Source organism: Erigeron canadensis, chromosome 2 (genome assembly GCF_010389155.1).
Source record: "Erigeron canadensis isolate Cc75 chromosome 2, C_canadensis_v1, whole genome shotgun sequence".
In the NCBI taxonomy this organism is placed as follows: Eukaryota; Viridiplantae; Streptophyta; class Magnoliopsida; order Asterales; family Asteraceae; genus Erigeron; species Erigeron canadensis.
Window position 1 is genome coordinate 21176036 of NC_057762.1, and position 27512 is coordinate 21203547.

Below are 27512 nucleotides of genomic sequence, written 5' to 3' on the forward strand. Positions count from 1 at the left end.
TCTCTCCTCTCTTCAATGAGATTCAAGTTCTCCCTCAAAGCTTCTTCATTTTGAGCAGGATTAAAGTTTACAATTTGATGGCTTGGAATGCTTAGTTCTAGTGGGATGACTGCCTCAGTTCCATAGACAAGACTAAATGGTGTTTCCATAGTGCTTCCTCTTGGGGTAGTCCGGTGGGCCCACAGTACTCCTAAAAGCTCATCCACCCAACCGGATCTACATTTGCCAAGTCTTGCTTTGATACCTCCTACTATTGCCTAGTTTATCACTTCTACTTGTCCATTTGCTTGAGGGTGGGCAACTGAGGTAAACACTTGTCTAATGTTCATATCTTCACACCATGTTTTGAAAGGATTCTCAGCAAATTGTTTTCCATTGTCACTTACTAAGACATGAGGTACTCCAAACCGACATACTATGTATTCCCAAACAAAGTTGATCACCCTTTGGCCAGTGATTGTGGCAAGTGGTTTAGCTTCGACCCACTTAGAAAAGTATTTGACAACCACTATTAAGAACTTTACATTTCCAACTCCAACCGGGAATGGGCCCACAATGTCAATCCCCCACTTATAAAATGGCCAAGCAGTGTTTACTGGAATGAGATCTTGCTTTGGTATTCTTGATATTGGAGCATGTATTTGGCAGGATTCACACTTTTCTATCTCTTCCTTGGCATCCTTGTTCATTGAAGGCCAATAATAACCAAGGCTCATTATCTTTGTGGCCACAGATCTTGGTCCAGCATGAATTCCGCATGCACCCCCATGAACCTCTTGAATGAGAGTTTGAGCTTGGGAGGGGCCTACACATCGGAGATGCGGACCTAAAAAAGATTTTCTGAACAACTTATCTTCAATGATGAGATACATTGGTGCCTTCATTCTCACCTTCTGAGCTTCATGGTTGTCCTTTGGAAGTGTTTCATTCTTGATGAAGTTGTAAATTGAGGTCATCCAACAGTCTTCTTCTTCTTCAACTTGAGATACTTCATTGCCTTTTGTTATAGACTTTTCTTTTAGGACTTCAACTAAGACTTCTTTGGTGAGGTGAGCAAAGGTTAGTGAAACTAGCTTGCTTAAAGCATCCGCCTTCTTATTCTGATTCCTTCTAACTTGCTCTATGTGAAAAGACTCAAATTCTTCAATAAGCTTCTTTGTTTCTTCTAAGTAAAGTTGCATGGATGCTTGGTTAGCTTTAAATGTGCCATTGATCTGGTTTGCCACTAGTTGAGAGTCTACAAATACTTGTATTTTCTTTACTCCCATTTGTTTTGCCATTTTGAGGCCAGCAAGGAGTGCTTCATACTCTGCCTCATTGTTGGATGCTGGGAAGTTGAACCTTAATGCATAAGTGTATTCTCTTTCCTCGGGATCAATTAAGAGGAGACCTGCTCCCGATCCTTCCTGATTAGATGCTCCATCTGTGAAGAGGGTCCACTTTGGGTTTTCCTCTTCCTGGGTTGCCTGAACCTCCTAGACTTCTTTTCCTATGACATCGAAAGAGTCAGTTTTTGCCAAGAAGTCAGCCAAGATTTGGCCCTTGATGGACGTTCTTGGGTGGAAGCTAATTTCATGTTCACCCAGTTCGATAGCCCACTTAGCTAATTGTCCAGATACTTCAGGTTTGGCTAGCATTTGCCTTATTGGCTTGTCAATCAGAACCCGAATAGGTTGACCTTGGAAGTATCGCCTTAGGCGTCTGGCCGCGTGGACCAAGACAAGAGCTAATTTTTCCAAACATGGATAGTTTATTTCTGGGCCTTTTAAGGCTCTATTTACGAAATATATTGGCATCTGGCGATTGCTTCTTTCTGCAAGTAATACTGCACTAACACATTCTTTAGAAGCAACAAGATATAGAGTAAGTGTTTCACCTGCGATCGGAGCCGTGAGAGTTGGGAGATCAGCAAGGAACTTCTTCATATCCTTGAATGCCTCCTCTGCTTCGGCCGACCACGAGAAGTCTTGCTTCCTTAAGCTTCCCTTTAATGTTCTAAAGAAAGGTAAAGATTTTTCAGCAGACTTTGATAGAAATCTTGCTAAGGCAGCCAACTTCCCATTAAGACTTTGAACTTGCTTCTTAGTTCGAGGGGATGCAATGTCTATCACTGCTTGAATTTTCTTAGGGTTTGCCTTGATTCCTTTAGGAGTCACAATATGTCCAAGAAACTTTCCTTCTTCCATTTCAAAGCTACACTTTGACGGGTTTAACTTCATATTGATGCTTCTTAGGGTGTCAAAGCTCTCTTGTACATCTGCCAACATTATTTCTTCAGCCTGACTCTTTATCACAATGTCATCCACATAGGCTTCCACATTCCTTCCAATTTGATCTCTGAATGCTTTGTCTATCAAACGCTGATAAGTAGCCCCGACATTCTTTAGGCCAAAAGACATTTTCTCAAAACAATAAATTCCTTGGTCTGTATGGAAGGCTGTCTTGTCTTCGTCTATCTTCTTCATAGAATTTTGATGGTACCCTTTATAAGCATCCAAGAAACATTTTAATCTAAACCCATCAAGAGATTCCACCTTCCAGTCAATTTCTGGGAGAGGGTAGTTATCTTTCGGCAAGCTTTGTTGATGTCTTTGAAATCTACACAAAGTCTCCAAGAACCATCTGGCTTCTTCACCATGATTGGGTTGGCTACCCAGGTTTGATACTTAAGTTCTCTAAGAATTCCAGCTTCCACCATTTCATTGACTTGCTCACATGCAACTTTGCTTCTATCTTGATACATTCCCCTCTTCTTTTGTCTGTTTGGTGATATGTTGGGGTTGGCATTTAATGCGTGTTCAGCTAACTCTCTTGGGACTCCTGTCATATCGGACGTCTGCCATGCAAAGACGTCCAAATTATTTTTCAACAAGTGAACCAACTCTTCCTTGACTCTTTCTGGAAGTTGTGACCCGATGATTACAGGTTGTTATAGAAATTTCTTGTTGATTATCACCTTTTCTTCGGGACCATCTTGTATTTGAATTTCTTGTAATTTTTCAACCTTTCTTGGTAGAACTTTCTCAACTTGCCTGCACTCTTCTGGCCAAGTCATTCATCCTCGAATTGTAGCTATTCTAGCTAGCTGGAGTTGGGAACTTCACCATTCCATGAACTGTTGATGGAATTGCCCCAAACTTTTGCATGGAAGGTCTGCCCAGTATGACATTATAATCAGAGGGGGCTCTTATTATCATGAACTCAATGAGTTCAATTCGGTGAAACGGGTATTCTCCCATCATAACCTCCATTAAAACTTCTCCTACCGGCCTGTTAGACTCCCCCATGAAACTGACAAGCTGAGTCCTTGATGGACGCTTAAGATCTCTAACTCTCTGAGGTAACTTTTGAAAACAATGGTCATATATTATGTCGGAGGAACTTCCATTATCTAAATATACCTTTCTAACCTCAAAGTTTGCCACCCTAGCCTGTATTACCACTGGGTCAGAAGAGACTGCCCTTACAGGAGGGAATGAGATTGAGACCATTCTCCATGGTTCAAGGACCTCTGCCTTTCTTTTTTCATACTTGGTTTTTCCTCTTATCATGTATACATGGCCATCAGGGGGTGGAGGTCGATCATTCCTCCCATCTTGCTTCTGCCAAGTGTAAGTCTTCTTAGCTTAGGTAGCTCTTTTACCTTGCTTTGCACCAGGGACTAAGTGTTCCAACTTTCCCTCATCTAAGGCTCTCTTTATCTCGATCTTAAGCTCTCTACAGGCATTTGTTTCATGACCATGGTCTTCATGGAATTCACAGTACTTGGACATATCTTTCTTTCTAGACCTATGTATCATTGGCAGAGGAGGTTTGAAGTTCTCTTCTTTCCTCTCTCCTTTTATTGTCTCTATGATCAAACCTTCTATCATTTCTTCTAACATCGTATCCTCCACCTCCCGAGCCTCCAGCCCCAAGACTTCCCCCAGGTCTATCCCTTCCAACTGCCCCTTTCACAAGAAGGGCAGTTTCCCTGGATCGGATGAAATCGAAAGCTCTTTCAGTAGCCTCTCCAAACGTCAATGGAATTCTCCTACTTAGGTCGTCCTGAAGATCGCCAGGGAGTAATGCTAAGGTAAAACCTGACACCTATTGGCTCTCGGGGAGACTCGGTATCTTTTGACATTCCTTAGTGTATCTTGCAATGAAGTCCTTCAGCGATTCACCACCCTTTAGCCTGATCAAGTGTGCTTCCAAGTGGCTCCTTTGACGCTTCTTCTGCTGAGCAAACTGAGCTATAAACTGTTTCTTCAAATCTGCATAGTCTTGAATGCTTTTCTCCGGAAGTTTAGTAAACCACTCTAAGGCATAACCTTGTAAGGTACCCGGGAACAGGTGACACGCCACGGGGTCCACCCACTTTTCAGTTAGTACGGCTTGATCATAGATTGCCAAGTGATCCTCTGGGTCTCTGGTTCCGTCATAAGTGCCACCAATAGTGGGAACCTTCTGACCGTCTGGGAAGGCATAGTTTGCCACCCAGTCACAGAACCTTGACTTAGTTACAAACTTAGGTACTGTGGCCACCCTTGCCTGCTCATCCGCCTCCTCCCCAACAGCAATTTTTAGCATTTTTAATAACTCCTTTGCTGGGTTAACTGGTTCAGGAGGAGGTTCCACTGGCTTTTGCTTTTTCATCTCGTCCACCAACAGTTTCATTATGGACTCCATACCTGTAGGCAATGGAGGTGGTGGGGTTGGCTGAGGTGGAGTTGGTCTTAACCTGGCAGAGAGTTCAGAAAACCAGTCGGTTGGGAGAGGTGGTGGAGTCTGTGCTTGCTGAGTGCCCATGGCAGCTAGCTTTAGCAATTCAAACAGATAACTCTCCTGGATAGTTACAGATTGAGAGGAAGAGCCTGCCATTGCTTGCAAGGATGTCTGACCCCCAGTCATGGTTGAGCTAGCCATGCTTGCTAAGTGAGAACTTAGTTGGCCAGGTCTAGAAGAGAGCATAGTGATAGGAGATGAATTAGTTGGGGGTGTTGAAAATAAAGATACCAAAGGAGATATAGCAGGTGAAGGTGAGGAAAAGAGTGATCCCACACTAGCACTACCACTCCCAAGGTTAGATCTAAAGCTCATCATGGGTGGTAGCCCATACTTACTACCAAGAACAATATTGGGTGCACTTGTCAACACTTCACTAGATCTAGAAGCAAAATCTGACACTTTTTCACCACAGATATTTTGAGCATTAGAGATTCCAGAGGTTTCCAGATTTAAAGGAGAATCATCTCCATCAACATCAACACCTTTCCCCAACCCAGAAGATACAATTTGAGAAATAGGAGTGAATTCATCAGCCATTTACGCAAAGAAAACAAACAACAAACAAAATAAGAACAAAGATGATTTGTGTTTGGCAACAACAAAGAATCACCGTCCCGTTATCAGTAAATTAACGGATGGCGCCAATGTTTGAGCATGAAAATGAGGAGCTCAATCACAAAGAAGACTTAACCAAGAAAATCATCAAGATCTCCTACGAAGTAGTGCAAACCTAATAAATTCTTGGCGAATCTAAGGTGTATGATGATTGTCCCATAGAGATGTTTCGATCTATGGAGGATATGAATGTAATATGATTTATATATAATGATTGCTGTATATAGATATACTGATGATGATATTTATAAATGTATTGAACTGTTGTTGCAGATAAATTTATATTGAATATGTGTGTGTATGTTGCAATGAATGAATGAATTGTGTGATGTAGAATGAATGATCTGACAGCCAATGATTAAGAGTATTTATAGGCTATCACATTAGGGTTTTCTTCGTACATGGGCCGTACTGGGCCGCTGGCCCAAATTCCAAGGTACGAGGTATCGAACATTTGGAATCATGATGTGTTGATTTATAAGTCATCCGTATCAATATTCATAAATATAAATATGTAATGATAACTTTCAGATTGACGTCAAGTAGAGGGAGTGAGAGGAAGGTCTTGGTCCATTGTCATGAAGCTTGGGCACCAGCCCCGGAACTTAGCCTTCTAACTGTGAGTTGTGCGGGCTCTCAAGCCTTTACACAAATTAAGCTACTTCCATGGTTGGGTCAAGATCCAATTTCCTAACCTTACCTAGCCTATCCTTTTCTTCCAAGCCTCTTCCCCTCTCTCTCTAACTTTGATTTCTCTCTCTTGGATTCCAACTAGGAGCCTCGGCTGGGGCCCACATTCCTTGCTTTCCAGCCTCATCCCCCCTTCTCCTTTTACCTCTTTCTCTCTCTCTCTCTCTCTGTCTCTCTCTCTCTCTCCTGGATTTCCCCTCTCTCTCTAGCCTCTCTCTCTTGACTCTTTCTTTCGATCTTGGGCCCCCACTTTCGGCTTCTAAGCCTTGTCTTAGCCTGGTGGGTCCCACTCCTTTCTTTAGGATTTGCTCCTTTCTCTCTTCCCCTCTCTCTTGATTTCCTTTATCTTTTCCTCCTGTAGGCTTCGGCCGATTTTACTTTGTTTATATAAATACACAAATTCATCCAACCTTATGTTTTAGCCTCAATATCCAAATAAAAAGAATATATTACTAGCTCTCGATCTCCTTCATATTTCGGTCCATATATATAGCTAGGGTTTGATTTGGTGAGGATTTATCATATCTCATCAGTTCACTATGTTGAGGGGTTAAGTCATAACTTGTTCAGTGTTGGACAATTCCGTGACAACAATCTTGAAGTTCTTTTTCGACAATCTCTTTGCAAAGTTCAAAATCTAGATGGAGTTGATATTCTTTGTGGTGACCGCGATAATAATCTTTTTACCATCAATCTTGATGATAACCAACCAACCGATAATATTTGTCTCATTTCAAAGGCTACATCAAATAATTCTTGGTTATGGCATAGAAGGCTTTCACATCTGAATTTTCAAACAATCAATACTTTGGTCAACAAGCATCTTGTTGAAGGCTTGCCGGACTATAAGTATGAAAGTGAGCATGTTTGTCCTTCTTGTGCTGTTGGAAACATTAAGCGAGCTTCTCATAAACCGAAGAAATCTCCAAATTCTTTAGCACCTCTTCATTTGCTTCACATGGATATTTGTGGGCCGATGAAAGTACAAAGCCGAAATGGGAAAAGATACATCTTGGTTATTGTTGATGATTATTCAAGATATACTTGGGTCAAGTTTCTTGCTTCCAAAGATGAAACAACTCAGATTTTGATTGATTTCATCACTTCTACTCAAGTAAATCTTCAACTTCCAGTTAGTTACATCCGTTCGGATAACGGAACTGAGTTCAAGAATGCATTCTTTGATGAGTTTTGTAAATCCAAAGGCATTACTCACCAATTTTCAGCGGTTCGTACCCCACAACAAAACGGTGTCGTTAAAAGGAGAAATCGAACGCTAGTGGAAGCTGCAAGGACAATGCTTGCTTATTCCAAGTTGCCATCCAATATGTGGGCTGAAGCTGTTGACACTGCTTGTCACACTCAGAATCGGTCCATCGTTAATCAGCATTTTGAAAAGACTCCTTATGAGGTTGTTAACAAATGAAAACCCAACATCAACTATTTTCATATATTTGGGTGTGTTTGTTATACTTTGAATGATCGGGAGAATCTTGGAAAATTCGAGAAGAAAGGTGATGAAGGTTACTTTGTTGGTTATTCCAAGACATCAATTGCCTATCGAATCTACAATCGCCGAACAAATACATTTCAAGAAACAATGAATGTTTGGTTTGATGAGATGCCAGGCATGATTTTTGAGCAAGAAAGTTTGCTACCAACAAGTAATGATCCAAGTGCTTCAAGTACTTCAACAAGGACTTCTACTTTAGCATCTAAATTCAAGAAGTTTCCAACTCCATCAAGTGATGAATTAGATATTCTTTTTGAAGAATTCTACAATTCCAAACCGATTCATGATGAAGAACCTCAAGTCATCGTTGAATCAATTCCAAACAATGATCCAGTTCCTGACAACAATCATGAATTATCATCAAGTTCTTCTGAGCAAGGTGCTACATCTTCTAGTAGTAGTTCTTCATCCTCTTCTAATGATTCTTCTTCACCATCCTCTCCTGATAAATATTCTCATGTGAATGTTGAAGAACAACCTACCCAATTTACTTAGACAACAAATCCATTGAACACTCCAAATGTGTATGTGCCACTTGATTTTGATCATCCATCCTATGAGGAAGCAGTTCTACCAAGCTATGATTCCATCTCTCAACAAAACTCAAGTTTTAATGATGATGATGTTGATATTCAACAACAAGATCCTCTTCCTCATGATCGCAAATGGTCACATATGCTGAAAGATCATCCTACTGATCAAATAATTGGAGATCTAGAAGCCGGAGTAACTACTCGTACTTCAGTAAACGAGTGTCTTATTGCACTTTCTCTCAGCAACATCGAACCCAAAATTGTCTCTAAAGCTCTTCGTGATCTAGAGTGGGTTAAGGCTATGCAAGAAGAACTCGCACAGTTTGAAAGACTGAAAGTATGGAGATTAGTTCCAAATTCGAGAAAGGCTGAGCCAATCGGAACAAAGTGGATATTCAAAAACAAAAAGGATGAGAATGGAGTGGTTGTAAGAAACAAAGCTCGACTTGTTGCAAAGGGTTATTGCCAACAACCTGGTGTTTACTTCAACGAAACTTTTGCTCCAGTTGCAAGAATGGAGGCCATTCAAATTTTCTTAGCTTATGCCGCATTCTGAAACTTCACTGTGTTTCAAATGGATGTGAAGACTGCTTTCTTGAATGGTGACCTCAAAGAAGAAGTTTACGTTGAACAACCAGAAGGTTTTGTTGATCCTCAACGACCAAACCATGTCTACAGGTTAGACAAGGCTCTCTACGGTCTTAAGCAAGCACCCCGCGCATTCTATGATTCCTTAACTACTTTCTTACTAAAAGGTGGCTTTACCAAAGGCACAATTGACCCTACCCTGTTCATTCGCAAACAAGGTAAGTATGTTCTTCTTGTCCAAATATATGTTGATGACATTATTTTTGGGTCAACCAGTCAAACATTTTGCCGAAACTTTTCATCTCTTATGATTAATCATTTTGAAATGAGCATGATTGAGGAAATGAACTACTTTTTGGGTCTTCAAATCAAACAATTACCAACTGGTATTTTTATATCACAAGGTAAATACATAAATGACATGTTGAAAAAGTTTGATATGACTTTATGTTCATCAATTTCTACCCCAATGGCTGCTCGAACAAACATAAATGCTGATAAAAATGGGAAACCATTTGACCAAAAGAGATATCGAAGTATGATTGGTTCATTGTTGTATCTTACAGCATCTCGCCCAGATATAATGTTTGCAACATGTATGTGTGCTAGGTATCAAGCTGCTCCAACTGATTTACATTTTCAAGTTGTGAAACGAATCTTTCGTTATCTGAAGGGTACACTCAATTTAGGTCTCTGGTATCCTAAGGATACTGGATTCAATCTAACTGCTTATTCAGATGCATATCATGCAGGTTGTAAGCTTGATCGCAAGAGCACTTCCGGTACTTTACAATTTTTAGGTGATAAAATTGTGAGTTGGTCTTCCAAGAAACAGAATTGTGTGTCACTATCAACGGCTCAAGCTGAATATGTGGTTGCGGCTAGTTGTTGTGCTCAAGTTCTATGGATGAAGACACAACTAACTGATTATGGTCTGAAATATGATCATATCCCTATCTATTGTGACTCTCAGAGAGCCATTGCTATTGCAGTCAACTCAGTAAATCACTCTCGATCAAAGCATATTTATGTTAGATATCATTATCTCAAAGACCATATTGAGAAAGGTGACATCGAACTCTACTTTGTGGGAACTGACTATCAACTTGCAGATTTGTTCACCAAACCATTGGATGAAAAGAGGTTTAACTTTCTTATCTCCAAGCTTGGCATGCTAAATCTTGAACCTTAAATTATTTTGTTCTTGATACATTCTAGAAAAACAAAATACAAAATTTGAAAAGATAAAAGCAAATACAAAAATAGAAAATCTTGAAAAACAAACAAAAAGATTTTTTTTCCAAAATGGTTTACATATACTATGTATGTAACCCGGACTTCATAGTTTTATTTATTTCAAAGAGACTTACATATACTATGTATGTAACCCGTTCTTAAATGTCATATTTATGGTGAAATGTTTATACATTTTAAGATCCTGTTGTTACTTGCTTTCAAATAAAGTTTTTTTCCAAAAAAAACTATCAATTGTTGATATGAAAAGCGAAGGATTGAACGCCTTTGTGTACTCCCTAGTTATCTCATCTTGAACAATTGATTGAGTTAAAGTTTGCTTAAATGTTTTATTGCATCCAACTTGTTGATGTAAGATGCGAAGGATTGAACTCCATTGTGTACTCCCTAACAATCTTACTATGAACATTGTTGTCAAAGCAAAAATTTATGTTCCTTAAAATTTTGTTCACTTTAGACTCTCAAATTTTTCTGTATATATCACAACACATAAACCAATTTTTACTCTACCTTTCTATGAAAGACATTCTTGATCTACTCTTGCATAGATTAAGGGGGAGTTTGTGATTTCAAAACTTTCAAAACGTCAAATGTGTTTTAAATCTTTTTCATACACACATTTGATGATTTTCAATCAACTGAAGTTCGGTGATTAGTTTGCACATGAGCAATCCATTCACTCCATGAACTTTATCATCACCGATGAGTTCTAACCCCGGAGTATTCAATTCTTTCATTAGATTGTAAGGGTATTTTGAGTGATGAAATAGGATGGAGGAAGTAAAGTCAAAAAGTGAGAGGTTAAGGTGATATGTTGTGAGAAAAGGGTTAAAAGAAATGATACCCTTCCTAAATTCTCAAATCGCTGGGTTAAACACATTTCTATCAGATGTCATTTGTTGATATCTTGATAAAGACTTCACACACCCAGTGAAGCGATGCACATCTTTACCTAACCACTCAAGTGTTTCTTAACAAATACTTGTTTCAATTCTCACGGAGATTTTCTCATTTCTATTGACCCTTCACTTGCAAGATGTTGATATTGAATAAGGGCAACAGTCTGCTCCAGTCCCAGACTTCATTTGATCACGTTGTGTCTAGAGCTATCTTGATTGGTCATTCATTTGATCATTATTCATTTCTTTAGGACACATTCGAGTCATATCTTTGTGATATTATTGCTTATCTTTGTGATATAGTCGGAACATTTGTAGTGATATCTTTTGATATTCCACGATGATCAAATGGAAATCCTACCAATGCTAACATTTTTTTTTCAACGTTGAACGTAGGTCTCATAATTACATTTATGTGATTATTCAGTGAACGAGAAGTCTAACAGTGACCTCGGATTTTACCTAAAAGTGTTTAAGGATAATAGATTGTGGTTATTGAACACTTTGGCTGTACTAACCATGATTTATATTCTTTGAAGCAATCTCGTGGTTGAAAAGCCGCAGACCAAACTATGTTAGAACATGGCTTTGTGCATACCTCATTGATACATAGGAAATCCGAAAAATGTCATACATTTCTATCGGTCATTTCATTAATCTTTTTGATTTTTGAATATGTTAACGGATCATTCTTATCCGGTTCCATTTCTCATCTCACAAACACAAACACCATATTGTACCAACAACTTCAACCTTACATTTTAGTCACATTTAGGATTCTTTAGGATGTGCTAATGGTTTGGGTTGCGGTTTTGATGGTCGACAGTTCTCCATGTGCAATAAATCTAGTTTCAGATTGTGTTATTTCTTTTAACATTTTATCAATCAATGTTTACATAATGACATTGGTTCCAACTTTGTCATTATGGGAGGGAGAAAAAGATTATGATTGATTGGGGAAGAAATAAGAATAATTGATGGAGAAAAGTTTGTGTTTGAAACTGAAGTAAAAGAATTGAAATTTGGAAATTTTGTACTTCAGGTTTCTTCAAGTTTCCTCCAAATTTTTGCCGAAATATGTTCTCATGAAAATCGAGCTATGGATTGTTCAGATTAACTTGTCAAAGATTTTCAAAACATTTCAGTCAATTGAGCTCAAATTTTCACTAGATTTTAGTTGATTGAGTTCTTGATTTTGAAAAAGAGGAAATCTAAATTGATTTCAAAGATAAGATTGAGACTGAAGATGAAAAGATATTCTCTCAAGATGGAACAAATGTTTAAAGATGCTCCAATATGGTTATATTCATGTATTGAGGGGGAGCATGATTACTTTATAAGAGACTTATCCAAACTTCATTCAAATGATTACTCCCCAAAGTGTTCAAGTCAATATGACAAAGATCAAAGCTACAAAAAGTTGAAAGATTGGTTAGAAAATTCAAGACAAAGAAGTAATCAAAATATTTCATTCAGGATCTTCAAGTCATACAATAACACTTGTTCAAGAAGCTTCAATGCATACATCAAGGGGGAGAGTACAAGTTCATGATACTTCATTCCAAGAAGATGAATTTCACTCAAGAATCTAAGATTGAAGAGTCAAAGCCAAGTTCATACCTTCCGCACCTCAAAAGACAACTCTGATTCATGATTCAACAATCTTCAAAGATTCAAGACACACACACTCTTTATTCCCTGCTCGAAAAGAACATTGAGAATCATCTCATGATTTAACTTCAAGAAGTCCAAGACCAAGATTGAATCAAGTTATCCAAATACTTGTTTCATCAAACAAATTGTCTTCACCACCGGGCTCATCAATTTCATTCCTACAAGACAAGATAACACGTACTTCATCCATTACAATATATCACTAAGGGGGAGAATGTTAGAAATTCAAAATAGTGATAAATTTTAAATTAAGATTAGTGGACATACTTGTTGTTAATTCATAGATGAATGATTTCTAAGGTTGAGGGACTAAATGTGATAATTAGCATAAATGTATAGTTAGACTATAAATAACCCCTCACACCTTAGAAATCATAACAACTTTAATCCTTTCTTATTCATTCCTGTAACTTTATACACACTTAATTCCAATCATTCCCCTCTCTCTCTCTCTCTCTAGAAACACACACTAAAACACCAAGAGCACACACACGTCCTATCCACCATTGAATCTGTGAATTCGGTGCTGAAATCGTGTTATCACAGGAGGGTTTTAAAACCCTAAACTTAGTCATCAAGTTTCCTACTCCTATATAAGGAGGGCTAATCTAATTGTTTTCAACACACAAAAATCTTAAGATTTTCTAAAACCCTAAAAATCTCTCCTTCTCTCCTCTCTCTTGGCTTCGGTCGTTTCTACCAAAAACAAAGGGTTTCAGGTTTTGGTTAGTTTGAATTAAAGGGGTGTTAACAAAGGTTGTTCGGTTCGTGATCAAGTACTAGCATACCTACATTCTAACGTTGTGTGTGCGATCGTTGAGAGGTTTAATTTTAAACCTTATTATAAAGTTCCTTACTGTATTCTCTTCAATTTAAGGTACACGTTTTCTCTCTTGGTTAATTAATTAACTACATAAAATTTATATTCCGCTGCGTGCTTAGTGATTTGATTTAATAATAGTTATATAAAAATACCATCTTTTGTTCATATGTTAAGTGGCTATGATGAAATGTGTTAATCTGTTTTCATGTGCGAGTTTGTGTTCGTTAAAGATTTCTTAATGACCCGGTTGAGGATTTATGCGTAATTAATCAGTTAACTTTTTTGCTCTGGAGGCTAGATATCCTGCAAGCGGGTTCTTAATAGTTTATATACCACATCATCAATAGTGTTAATTAATTAATTAATTAAAGAAACAGTTAACCTGCTATTTCAGGTAAACAAGTCAACATTTGGTTACCTTTGTACAAAATTAAAAAGTATATTGGTGCTATATATCGACAATCTAGTTTAATGGGCAACCATGTACATGAGGAAAAGAACATTACTCATCCAGTGACTAAACCCTAAAAATTATTATCCCATCTCCATTGTGAATAATACAATAAATAGGAAAAGAAAGGGATGGAAGAGAAAAAGAGAAAGAAAGTGAAAAAAAAAAAACAAATAAAGCTAATGAACAAAGGAAAAGACAAATTTGTGAGTTAAAGTCTAAAATATCATTTTAAGTAAAATTACTTAAAGTCAACAGTCAAATGTCTTAAAATAAAACTCATTCCTCTATTATATATAGTATAGATTATTATGGACAGCTTTATTAACATTTGTAATTCCTTTATAAAGTAATATAAGATAAGATTCAGTTTGAAGAGATAGAAAGATTCAATTAACTAATAAGTCATTAAACCATATTTAATTATTTGATCCCAAACATTGATTGGTACAAAAAATAACATTAATAATTAGCTTTTAAACTATTAGTTTATTTTCCATATATTCTTACATTTGAATTTACGGGTCTTTTTTTTATTACACATAAGTAATAATTCATATTATATTAAAAAAGAAGTAAACATTTTGTGTTATTGACACGAGACTATATCTAATTGCTTCTATTAGTCGTTCGACTCGTTTAAATATAGGTAGGGCTGTAAATGAACTGAACGAACACGAACGAGAGCTTGTTCATGTTCGTTCGTTTAGCTTAACGAACGGTTCACAAACACAAACGAACGAACACTAATGAAGGAACACAAACGAACAAACACAAATGAAGGAACACAAACAAAAACACCAATTAACAAACTTATAACTAAAAATATTTACAAACATATAATTTGAAATAGTAGACTACATATTCAAAGTTACAAATTATTAATCAGTTAAAAATTTTACAAAACTTTCCTACTTTAAAAGTGAAAACATTTTATGGCTTGATATAATATAAGTATTTATCTTAATAACTTGTATTTAATTTTCTTTTTAAGTATATAAATTATTAGATATTAATGCTAATATTAGTATAAGTATATATATATATCAAATACAATGTACACGAACATAAACGAATGGATGTTCATGAACATAAATGAATGGATGTTCACAAACATCGTTCACAAACATATTATTGAACGTTCACGAACATAAGGGAACGAATGAAAGTTGTGTTCATGTTCGTTCATTTAACTAAACGAATGAACATGAACGAACTTCCCGCTGAACAGTTCATGAATTGTTCGGTTCATTTAGAGTACTAAATATAGGGAAGATATATGATAACAATTAATAAAGCTCAAGATAATTTTTTAAATTTAGAAGACATAATGGTGTAGTTGAAATGACATCAAAAAAATGCGACTTTTGATAAATTGTATAACATGCATCGAATAATGTGATGCATTGATATTTATTTATAATAGTATATATTGTAGATAGATAAATAGATAATTTTTTTAACGACAAAAGTTATCATAAATATTAAAAAATCTAGTAAGGTGTTAGAAAACAAATAACAAAGCACAATATGCAAGCAAGATCTATGCTAGAAATACAAAATGAACTCCCTCTAGAATTTATTCCAATTATGATAAACGAGACATAAGAAAAATCTCCACCAACAAAGATCATGTCAACTATTTTAATCTTGTAATATTTTTGTTGTATCCCCAAACAAGTGTCAAGGTAAAGTACAACCCCAACCTTTAATACAACATAAAAAATAATTTAGTATCATTACCCGTACGATGTATGGATTACCTGTATACGTTATAAGATTCCTTTTTTATATAAAATTTAATATTCGAGCTTATGGATTACCTGTATACGTTATAAGATTCATTTTTTATATAAAATTTAATATTCGAGCTGAATAAAGCATAAGTTTACGAAGTTTTGAATATATTTAAACCAAAACTATTACACTTCGAATGTTTTTTTAAAGTATAGATATCTTATCCATCACATGTTATCTAAATCATAGATAAAGTAAATCATAGAAACTTATTTTCGTTACTTGAATTTCTAATTTATATCTTTCTCCATCATATGTCATCTAAATGATTTATTATCTTTATAGATATAAACTAGATTTTAGACCCGTGTCCAACACTGGACACAGGGTTTACGATATTATCAATATTAGATTTTCCATACATTTAATTCATAACAGCTTATAATTTTAAATGTATACGGTTCTAAGTGTTATACTTTGTAAGTTGCAATACAATAATCACAAGTTCGTCATTGTCATTATTAGCTGAGACATATTAATGGAATTGTTTGTCGTAGTCATTCCACAAGGCACATGTTATAATAATTTATCTATTATAGTTTTTTTTAAAACCAGTTGTACTCATAATTTAATATTATTATTAAAGATAATTAGAAATTAAAATATAAACATACTTGTTATCCTGTACTTGACATTCAAGTATATGTATGATCATGATGCAGGCTCATAACACGAATAGGTTTTGTAACATCCCAAACTTTTCGAGTTCGACTTATTGACTTGACCGTTAGTCAACGTTAAGTTTCGTTAAGTTTATGTACCCTATGTGGGATTATGTGATTAAATGCTTATGTGTTTAATATGAAATGGTTAATATAAATTTAATGAAAGTATTTCAAAGAAAAGTATGAAACTTAAGTTCTTGTTCGATCGTTAAGTCTCCCGGTAATTTAATTAAGCTACAAATGTAACGTTTATGAAGTTGAGGGACTTATGGGAACTTAATGAAAGATGTGTCCAGGAGTTTAATGCTTAACTAGACTCAAACATTAGCCATAATTTCATGCTATAGCCCTAAGTTCAGATCCCCTTCCTCTCGAAGCAAGTTTTCTTCAAGATTCATTCCTTTCGTGTCGTTTCGATCAAGTTTTGCTAAGATCTTGAATCCCTTAAGTCATCTACAGGTAATATAGGTAATCTTCTCTTTGAAATCTGATCTTATGAGTCATGGATGAGTATTCAATCCAGGCCATAGGGTTTAGGTTGGGATATTTGATTAAACGTTTACCGAATTCATGTTATTCGGGTGTTTCAATGATGATTTATGTTGTAAAGGATTAAAGGATTGATTGATGAATTAAAGTCATCAAAAGTGTTGTTAAAGAGGTCAATTTTATGTCTCCAGGTCGGGCTAAGGGTTTGAGATTGAATGAGAATCGTTTAGAGCAATTTCAAAATTGGGTTTGCTGGTCGGCACCCTAGGTGCAACGCACCACTGCCCAAATTGGGATTTTGAATTTTCGATGGGAGCCCGATATGCGACGCACCAAGGGCTGGTGCGGCGCACCTGTATCTGATCTGAGTTTTTAGTTGATTGGTGCCATGCACCAGTTAGGGGTGCGACGCACCTGATGCCCAGTTTGCACAAAACATTTCGTTTAGCTTATATGTCGATCTTATACTCATTATAGGTAGTCGGGAGCACTTAGCAAGCACTATAATCAGTTAATAACAGGTTCTTAAGCTGTACCAAGGTAAGATAACATCTTTTGTCACCTGGTGGTACACCAAAATACGTTTTCATAAGTAAAACCTTTCAAACGTTTATTTATGATTAAAAGTAAAGTAAAGGGGATTATGGGAGGTTGATATGGGATATGATGCTTACCTTTCTATGATGAATGATATGTATATGCAGGTCGCAAATGCATAAGGTAAGTTCCTATATTATGGAATGATGATATGCTTATGAAATGTGAATAGGATATGATGCCATGTTTATGTTTTGTGATCATGATACATTGTTATGCTTAAGCTAAATGATCACGATATAATGTTATGCTTTTGATATGTGAACACGGAATGGTGACATGTTTATGATATGATTATTTGTGTGGCTTGATCACCTAGTCACTAGTCCTTTGATTAGGATTGTCATGTTCACGTGCACGTTAAGGGCCCTAAAGTAATGATGATATGTGATTAACTTTGGTGAAAGTGTAGCCTACGTTAATATAAAGTAAAGATAAAAGTGATTAGTTTAGGTGAAAGTGTAGCCTAAACTAATGTAATAAAGAAGTCTCGAGCATATTTAAAGTCGTGTTAAGCTTAACCCGTGCTAGTTGTAAAGCTAGTGCGTACGTGGTCACTTGAGTTGCTCCTTGTCGCATAGTTATGTTTTTTTATTCCAGGTGGAGTAACTAACCACCAATGCGTAAAGGCATAAACGGTTTATTCAGTTGGAAATGACTTTGTCTTTCCTTAACGACGCCGATGGACCCCATATTGGTTACCCATCATGTCGGGTGTGAGGACTCCCTGTATGGTCTATGACCGCCTACACACAACCCCACATCCCTAAGTATGTGTGGCTTATGTTACATAGCCTACGTCTAGGCAAAAGAAAAGTAAAGAAGTAAAGAAAGTAAAGAAAGATGAAACGTAAAACTTTATGATGATAAGCACATTTAGGACTACGATGAATTTCTAATGTGTTATGCTATATGATGTTTGTGATGTTCATGATGTTTCTTATGTTTATGATGTTTATGATGCTCATGTGATATTAACATATAACGATGACATGCTTTTGTTAATATATCTAATTGGAAAATGTTTTCAAATATGTTATTCTTACTTAGCTAATTTATTAGCTAACACTTGCTCTTTGAAAATGTTGTGCCATCAGATTAGATGAGTTTGGAGCTAAAGAAAGGATAGCTTGGTGTTGATGCACGTTGATGTGACAACAGCAACTTAGATTTGATATGTCGTTTAGATTAAGACATTATGTTAATTTATGTCGTATCTATATATGTAATTGATAGATTATGGACTTTATGTTTTGGTAATGATCGATTACATGTTTTGGTGTTATATATATGTTATGTATGATGTTTGTTGTGTAATATACAAGTACAAACATAATATGTGTTAGGATTCCTTGTTGATGAAACAATAGGGAATATAACTAAGTCTTATATCTAATGAAGATAAGGTATATCTTCGTTAGAGGCAAACGAAGATAAACTTCGTTGCATGGGCTGGGCAGCTAAGTTCGTAAGAACAAAGCCCAGCAAGCCCAATTCGACCTGAAACATATATATACGAATGAATACCTTAAAATAAGATCATATTTGACATACACGTACTCCAGACATCTAAGTTCGTTCTATAGCTTATAGAAACGAATATAGCATCATACGGCTGATTATTTACTTGATAATTAGCGATATACCCGATTACTAATCAAACTAGTTATCTCGTGAGGATTCCGCACTCACGACATAATCATAGACGATCTCGAGAGCGATCTGTAGCTATCGAGGGATTCACAAGTGGTATCAGAGCCAATCGATATCTTATCGAAGGTTCGAGATCGTTTGTTTGATTCTTTTCTCTGAAAAACAACCTCCCGATACCCTTACTGTCGCTAATTTCGTTTTCTCAAACGAATTTAGCAAACGAACTTAACCTCATCTTCGTTTTGAGTTCTTCCAACGTATTTAGCTTTATTTTCGTTAAGTTCCTTCAAACGAATTTCAAGTTATCTTCGTTTACTCTCACCTTACGAATTTAGCTTTATCTTCGTTTCTTTCCTTCAAACGAAGATAATCCTATCTTCATTTCTCTCCTGCAAACGAAGTTAATTCCATCTTCGTTTCTCTCCTTCAAACGAACTTAACTCTATCTTCGTTCAGTGCAGCAAACGAATTTACAAAATGGCTTCCTCGTCAACAAACACTGCTGTTGCTCAATACCTGAATTCTCTTGTCTATCATGATCATCTCGTTGGACGTACTAATTCTCCACCGAAGTTAGTTTCATTGGCTGACTTCTGGGCGTGGAGAGGTCGATTTGAAGATTATATTCAACAAAAAGATTTGAACATGTGGATTATGATCACTGAAGGATATGAATGGCCAACTCTTACTGTAAACGGTGTTACAACTAATTACAAGGTAGGAGAGCTAAAAGGCGAAGAAAAATCCTTGTATGCTGTTGAAGTTAAGGCTCTTTCTACTCTTAGGATGTGCATTCCTTAAGAATTAGTTCACCTGTTTCCTAAACAGGAGTACAAGACTTCAAAGCAATTGTTCGATGCTATTGAAGCTCACTGTGAAGGTGATCCATTATTGAAGCAAAATAGAGTTAAGATCCTTAAGAAACAATTTGATTGCTTTAATGCTACCAAGAACGAACTACTTGAGGATCTTATCTTGAGATTTCAACATCTTCTTGCTGAGTTAGCCTATTTTGATCTTAAGTATACTCCTACTGAGATAGTGGATAAATTCTTGGATGGTTTGCCGAAAGCTTATAAAGAATTTCGTCATGGATTGCAAGAAAGAGCTGATTGTGCATCTCTTCGTATAGATGGTGTTATATCCACATTAAGAAACAGAGAAATGAAGGATAAGGCAAAGGATCTCCAAGACAACTTCACACAAGATCCATCTCTTTATCATGCCACTATGAAAAATCCTACAGCTGATATTAATGCATTCTTTTCTGGGGTTGGTACTTCTGGCACGAAAGAGGGTTCTAATTGTGTTATGGATGGAGATGATTCTGCTGGTTTCATGGCTTCTGATGCTGGTTTCAAGGCTCGAAAGACTAATGAGAATGCAAAGCCAGGAAATATGACGTTTGGTAACATTTCATCAACTTCTGCTGGTTACAAGTCTATGCCCATGGATATGAAATCTGCTGAGGGAAGGATGAATGTATTTGCCGCAATGTGTGCTGCACATGAAGCTTTTGTTGTAGGGAGGATCACGGATCCAGCACTCATTGATGAAGATTATGACCAAATAGATCCAGATGATGTTGAAGAAATGGATCTGAAATGGAATTTGGCAATGATCACCAGGAGAGTGCAACGGTTTATGCAACGAACAGGTAGACAGCTTATTGGGGGTACTCAGGGCTTTGACAAGTCAAAGATTAAGTGTTATAATTGCGATGGCTTTGGACATTTTGCCAAAGAATGTCAACGACCAAAGAGAGATGTCAACATTACCCCTACCCGTCAAGATAGAGGTGGTAATCGTTCTTTTAATCCGAATGCAAGTAGAGCTCTCTTGTTGACTGATGATACTACTGGAAATAGCAATGACAAGGCTATCGTAGCTGCTCAACCTGATGGTTCTTATGTCTGGAATCTTCCACAGGATGAGACTAATAATGCTTATTTGGCCGAAATAGTTGATGATATGGCTCAAATAGTAGATTCTGTTGAGGATTTCTTGGACACCTCAGTTTACCACAGTGATGAGCATTTGTATGAAAATGCTCAAAGCTCGAACTTGGAATCTTCTACTCAGGTATATGACACTGATTCTGAGTCTGATGAAGAGGTTGAGGTTGCTGATACGAAAGATTCTGGAGAGGTGAACGTTGCTGAGAACAAAGACGATTCTGCTACTGAAAAGGTTGAAAAGACAATTGAAGAGCAGATGAAGGAGTATGAAATTCCAGCAGGCATGAGTGTGGATGACTTTGTCGCGTACATGGCAGACTGCAAAGAAGCAGATCAACAGGTATCTTACTCTCTTCGTACTATTGTTCATGTTTGCAAAATTGTTAATCGAATGTTTGATGAAATTGAACAAAAGAATGAACTAATTAAGCATTTAGAATCTGTTGTTAATGCTGCTCATGAAGAAAGAGATAAGTTGATTAAAAAAGATTTAACTGTCACTGATACAGAAAAAATTTTAAAGGATAGGATTAAATCTTTAGAGTCTGACATTAATGCTATGAAAGACAAAGTTAAACATGCTGTGGCTGTAGAAAGAGTAGGTGGTGAAGCTTATGCATTATTAGCTAAAAAGTGTGCTACTATTGAGAAAGAACTGGCTGATGCTAGAATAGAAATAGTGGACTTACAAGCTAAGGTTGATTCTACTAGACATGATGAGCTTTTGATGCATATGAAAAAATTTGAGGATTCTCCATCTAAGAGTTCTGACACTGCTAAGGTTTCTTACAATAGCATGCCTCATCCTTTCAACAATAACTATACTCCTGTAGAACCTAATATTCCTGAAGTCCTGCTTCAACCTAGTGTTGATGTTGGTAAATTGAAAGACTCGACTCTTAAGCCTAATTTGATTGAGGAGACAGTAGAGTTCAAAGGAGTTTCTTCTCAACCTACCAAGGGAGAGAAATTAAAAGGTGTCGTCCTAGATTCGTCTACTTCTTATGGTCAGAAAGACAGTATTACTCACTTTACACTTCGTAAGAGTAGTAGGGTCTACACTGAGTTAGAATTTCCATTATCATCTATTGACCCTAAGAGGATTGATAAAGTCTGGGATGTTGATATTGAGGATATGAAGCGATTAAGTCAGTTGTGTCAAACTCCTTTACCTAAACAGTCTAGGGATAGTCAATCTGACGATGAATTAGTTGCTAATGTCGAAGCAACTAAGGCTTTGAAGCATATCTTAATGCCTGCTCGAAAGAAGTCCCCAAGTAAGTCTAGGATGTCACCGACCAAACGAGACCATGAGGATCCTAGAAAAACAAGTAAGTCAGTGGACAATAGTGAATCTGTAAGTACCAATAATAAGGTAGATACAAAGAAAAAGACTAAGGTCCTCTCTTGCTTTGCTTGTCATGAAAAAGGTCATGTTTACAGTGTATGTCCTAATCGACCTCGGAGATCGGGTTTTCCTTCAAAGGTTTCCACCTCGGAAGGAAAAAGGGGGTTGGGTAATGATAAACAGGTTCATGAGACTAAAGTTCAATCTTCTTCAAAACCGTTTACTATACCTCAACGACGTGAATCTCTACCAAAAGGTTCATCCCCTATGGGACAAAGATTCACTACCCTCAGTGGGAGTTCGAGTCGGTCACAAACATATCCAAGTCGTAATTCATTTTATAACCGACTTCACTCAAGTGTTAGACCTTCTCTTGGCCCTCATTCCCCAAGACCTTCTCCGACGAGCGGTCAGAAGTCTTCTCCAGTGAGAAGACAAGTTGAGAATCAAGTCACACCCACGGCTTCTAGCAATGGATATTGGACTGAACTGATTCTCAAGGATGAGAAGGGACGACCCAAACCTATGAAGGTTTGGGTCCCCAATGATAACTAATATTTCTCATTTTATGTGCAGGGAGTTCCTAGGAAACCTATTCATTTGTGGTACCTTGACAGTGGATGCTCCAGGCACATGACAGGGGACAAGAAGCTCTTGTCCAATTATAATGGTATAAATGGGTCGTATGTTAGTTTTGCTGGTTCCAAGGGCGGCAACATCACCGGTCAAGGAGATGTCGTCAATGGACAACTAATTCTAGAAAGAGTTAACTATGTGGAACAACTTACTCACAATCTAATGAGTGTCTCACAGATCTGTGATAAGGGCAACAATGTTCATTTCACAGAAAAGGAGGCATACATCTTGAAGCCGGGTTTTGTTATTCCAGAAGAATGGATCATGCTCAAAGCTCCTAGGAAGAGAGACATCTATGGTTCACTTTTAGGTGTTGATAATCCAAATGAGCCCCTTTGTTTGTTGAGCAAGGCAAATGAGTCTGAATCTCTCCTATGGCATCGTAGAATGGGACATATCAACTTTCGGAAGATGAATGAACTTATCAGTCTTGGGTTAGTTGACGGTGTGCCAGTTAAGAAGTTTGGGATGGAAGATAAGTGTGTACCGTGTTTGAAAGGGAAGCAACATAAGAATCCACATAAATCCAAAGTACTCAACTCTATTTCCAAACCATTCGAATTACTTTATATGGATCTCTTTGGTCCTGTGAACAAAAGAAGCATTGGAGGGATGTCTTACTGTTTGGTGATCACTGATGATTACTCGAGGTACTCATGGGTATTCTTTCTGAAGACCAAGGATGAGACTGCAGAACGATTTATGGATTTTGTCAAGCAAGTTGAAAATGTCCATGGAGTCAAAGTTAAGAGAATCAGGAGTGACAATGGTACTGAGTTCAAGAATAATACTATTACTGTATTTTGGTTGACCAAAGGAATTCAACATCAGTATAGTGCACCATATGAGCCGCAACAGAATGGAGTGGCTGAACGGAAGAACAGGACTTTAATTGAGACAGCTAGGACGATGCTTGTTGATTCAGGGCTTCCTATTACTTTCTGGGGAGAGGCAGTGAATACAGCTTGTCACATTCTGAATCGGGTTTTGACAGTTAAACGGTTTAAGAAAACTAGTTACGAACTGTTGCAAAACAAAAAGCCCAATTTGCAGAATGTTGAGCCTTTCGGTGTTCCTTGCACTTTTCTTAAAACTCTTCCTCAAGGGAAATTTGAACCTAAATCTGAGGAGGGTTTCTTTCTGGGTTATGTCCCAAGTACACCGATTAGGCGTGTGTACAATCAGAAGACTGGCAAAGTAGATCTTGGTACAAATGTCGTAATTGTCAGTCATAAACCTGCTGTACACCTTGGTCCTGCTAATAATTTTGATTATGATGGTGTCTTCACTTCTTTTCGTGGTCCTATTTCTTTTGCAGGTGTTCCAACAGTGGAGGATGTTGTTACTCTTCATGATCCTCTAGATGGTGGACCTGTTTCTGGATCTTCTTCTGTTTCCTCATCAATAGTTGAGCCTACTTCTGAATCTGGAGAATCTAGTGGGACAAAAGTAGCAGATTCTACCTTAGAGCCTGCTCCTATCGTTCCTACTGAATCTGGACAGCACGTTGTTTATTAAATGGAAAGGGAAGGACTACTTGCTTGTACAGGTTTATGTCGATGACATCATTTTTGGTTCATCTGATGACAAAATGTGCAAGGAATTTGAACAGAGCATGAAGGCTAAGTTTGAGATGAGTGCTATGGGGGAATTAACCTTCTTCCTTGGACTACAGGTGGATCAACTGAAGGATGGCTTCTTTATACATCAGACCAAGTATGTCAAAGATCTTCTTACTCGGTTTCGCATGTCTGATGCTAAGGATGCTGTTACTCCCATTAAGACTAATCATGGGTTGTGTCCTGATAAGCCTAATGATCCATCCGTCGATGCCACTCAATATCGAGCTATCATTGGATCTTTGATGTATCTGACAGCCTCACGTCCAGATATTACCTTTGCTGTTTCTATGTGTGCTAGATATCAGGCTAATATGAAAGAGTCTCACTTGAAAGCTGCAAAAAAGAATCCTTCGTTATGTGAAAGCCAAGCCTCGTCTAGGTCTTTGGTATCCCATGTATGGTTCTTTTGACTTCGTAGCTTATACTGATTCGGATTATGGTGGTGACAACTCAGATAGGAAATCAACGTCAGGTGGATGTCAGCTTTTAGGGGGGAGAATTATATCGTGGCAGTGCAAAAAGCAGACATCTGTAGCACACTCTTCCTGTGAAGCAGAGTACAGTGCTGCTGGATATTGCTGTTCTCAGGTACTTTGGATACAGCAACAATTGCGCGATTATGGTATGAATATCTTTAATACTCCTATTTGTATTGATAATAAGTCTGCCATAGATATTACCAAGAATCCGAAAAACTTTAAAGTCACCAAGCTTACATAGCTATAAAGTATCATTTCATACGTGACTGTTTTGAGAAAAAGCTTATTCATTTAGAAAAGGTTATTACTGATGATAATCTTGCTGATCTATACACTAAAGCTTTTGATGGACCTCGTCTTGAGTTGTTATTTCAACTCAATGGTATGAAGAATGCCGAGTAGTTTCTCTCAAAGAACTTAAAGTTATTTTTCGTGTCTTTGTAGTGTAAGTCGTACATAGATAGAGTCATAAAAATACAAAAAGAGTTGTCTTAGTATACGTTTGTATATATCTAGTGTCAGAAAAATACAAAAACATTGAAAAAACGAAAATTCAAAAATATGAATAAAGTAAGGTTACTGCGCTAAATTGTAACAACCGCCTTATAAATATTCTAATTTAGTTTCTTAAGTCGTACTTTCGCCATCTGAACGGCTAGACTGTCCAATCTACTTAGGTGCTTGACGTACTTTAGACTCAAAATATGTGCTTATTTGAAGGTCAATTAGATCTTAAATCTTGAGTTATGTGACGGATTATGAATTAATTCAATAAAATGTGAAGGTTCGGTTCATAAATGTTCGTGTCCATAAGTGTTCTAGTGAAAAATGCTCACAAATAGTCCCTTGGAAATACATAGTGCATCCATTTGGAAAAGGTATAAATAGAATGTTGTAGTGTGAGAAAAGTTACTATTCATTCATCACCTCCATTTCTCACTCTCTCACTAAAAACACATAGTCAGACATATAAACACACACAAAATCACCACCTTGATTTTGGGTTGTTTGAGTGAAATCACTTGTACTTTTGGGTTCTTTGTGACGATCAAAACACGTTTCCAACATCAAATCACAGGTAATAACAACATCTCTTTGAGAATTTGATCAAAATAAAAGTGTACTTTCTATGTTCTTGTTCTTGATGATTTGGTCCGCTCTTGTTAAGAAATCATGTTTATAAGCAATGGGTTTGTGTCTAAATGTGTTTAACATCATGTTGGTGAACAAATTTGGGTCATAACGTGATTAAATTGCAAAACCCATTTTTCAAATATGAGCATAACTTGTTCTTGAAACCACCAAGTGTTCATGTGTTAAATTGATTCTGAAATCTGAAAATGTGATAAGAAAATGGTGTTAACATGTTAACATGTACTAATATTACGTCCTAACTCGTTCCAAGACCGACTTAGACCTCTTTAAGACTTGATTTCTTGGTTGTTTGGGCTCGTGTTTATGTTCTTGAGTTGCTACTGCTACTTCTCGTTGTCATTATGGTTGGAGTGTGGCTCAGTCTTGATTCACATTCTGGGCAACTGATCATACGATCGGTTTCACTCAATCTAATGTTGAATCGACTCTTGTCACGATTACAGAATGGATGAACGAACAAAATGATGAAACGATCTCTTTCTGCTTGATGAAACGATCTCTTTCTGCTTGATGAAACGATCTCTTCCTGCTTGTTGATGAAACGATCTAAATGAAGAAGCAGTAGAACGATCTAAATGGAGAGGCAGTAAAACGATCTAAACGAAGAAGCAGTAGAACGATCTAAACGAAGAAGCAGTAGAACGATCTAAATGGAGAAGCAGCGAAACGATCTAAACTGAACAACACCTTGAAACGATCTAAAGGAAGCTTGCCTGAAACGATCTAAACAGAACTTGTATGAAACGACCTAAATGAAGCTCACTCAAAACGATCCAAAGGTGCCTAGGACGAAACGATCTAAACCACCAAATATAGAACGATCTAAATTATCTTTTGGCCAAGGACTGTTTAAATGACAAATAAACCTTGATACAATCCTAGCTTATTGTGAAGAAAGTATATTATAATCTTATGACTCGATCGTGAATCCTAAATTCGTATATGAACATCTATTAATAGACCAAAGTAGATCAAGACATGAGACAATTTATAACAATGTTTATAGCACAAACCCTAATGCCAAGTTCTAGTTGAATAAAATAATAATGATTTATTGCTTGATCGTGATAAATGGGTACAAGTTCCACGCTAACAATTACAAGAACAATTGGGTACAATCTGTTAATGTATATTCAAAGACATTTTAAAGGCATGTTCAAGTACTTAAAGTTCATTAAGAGTCAAAACGTTTTCTGTGCATAAAGGATCAAATCATCGGATCATCAAGAACATTTCTGTGATTAATTAATCACTAAGACTAATATATGTACGTATTATGTGATCAACGCCGTGTACTTAGGCC

General features: G+C 36.9%; 2 protein-coding genes across 2 annotated transcripts; both read right to left on the reverse strand.

The window, feature by feature from the left end:
• Positions 1 to 257: 257 nt before the first annotated feature.
• Positions 258 to 2465, reverse strand: LOC122587853. The gene is made up of 2 exons (XM_043760017.1): positions 1518 to 2465; positions 258 to 1475 (listed from the first exon to the last, which is right to left on the reverse strand). The coding sequence occupies exons 1-2, from the start codon at positions 2463 to 2465 to the stop codon at positions 258 to 260; spliced, it is 2166 nt and encodes a 721-aa protein (XP_043615952.1).
• Positions 2466 to 3077: 612 nt separating this feature from the next.
• On the reverse strand, positions 3078 to 3551 carry LOC122587854. Its single transcript, XM_043760018.1, has one exon. It carries the CDS (start codon positions 3549 to 3551, stop codon positions 3078 to 3080), a length of 474 nt encoding a protein of 157 aa, XP_043615953.1.
• Between the last annotated feature and the right edge of the window lie 23961 nt (positions 3552 to 27512).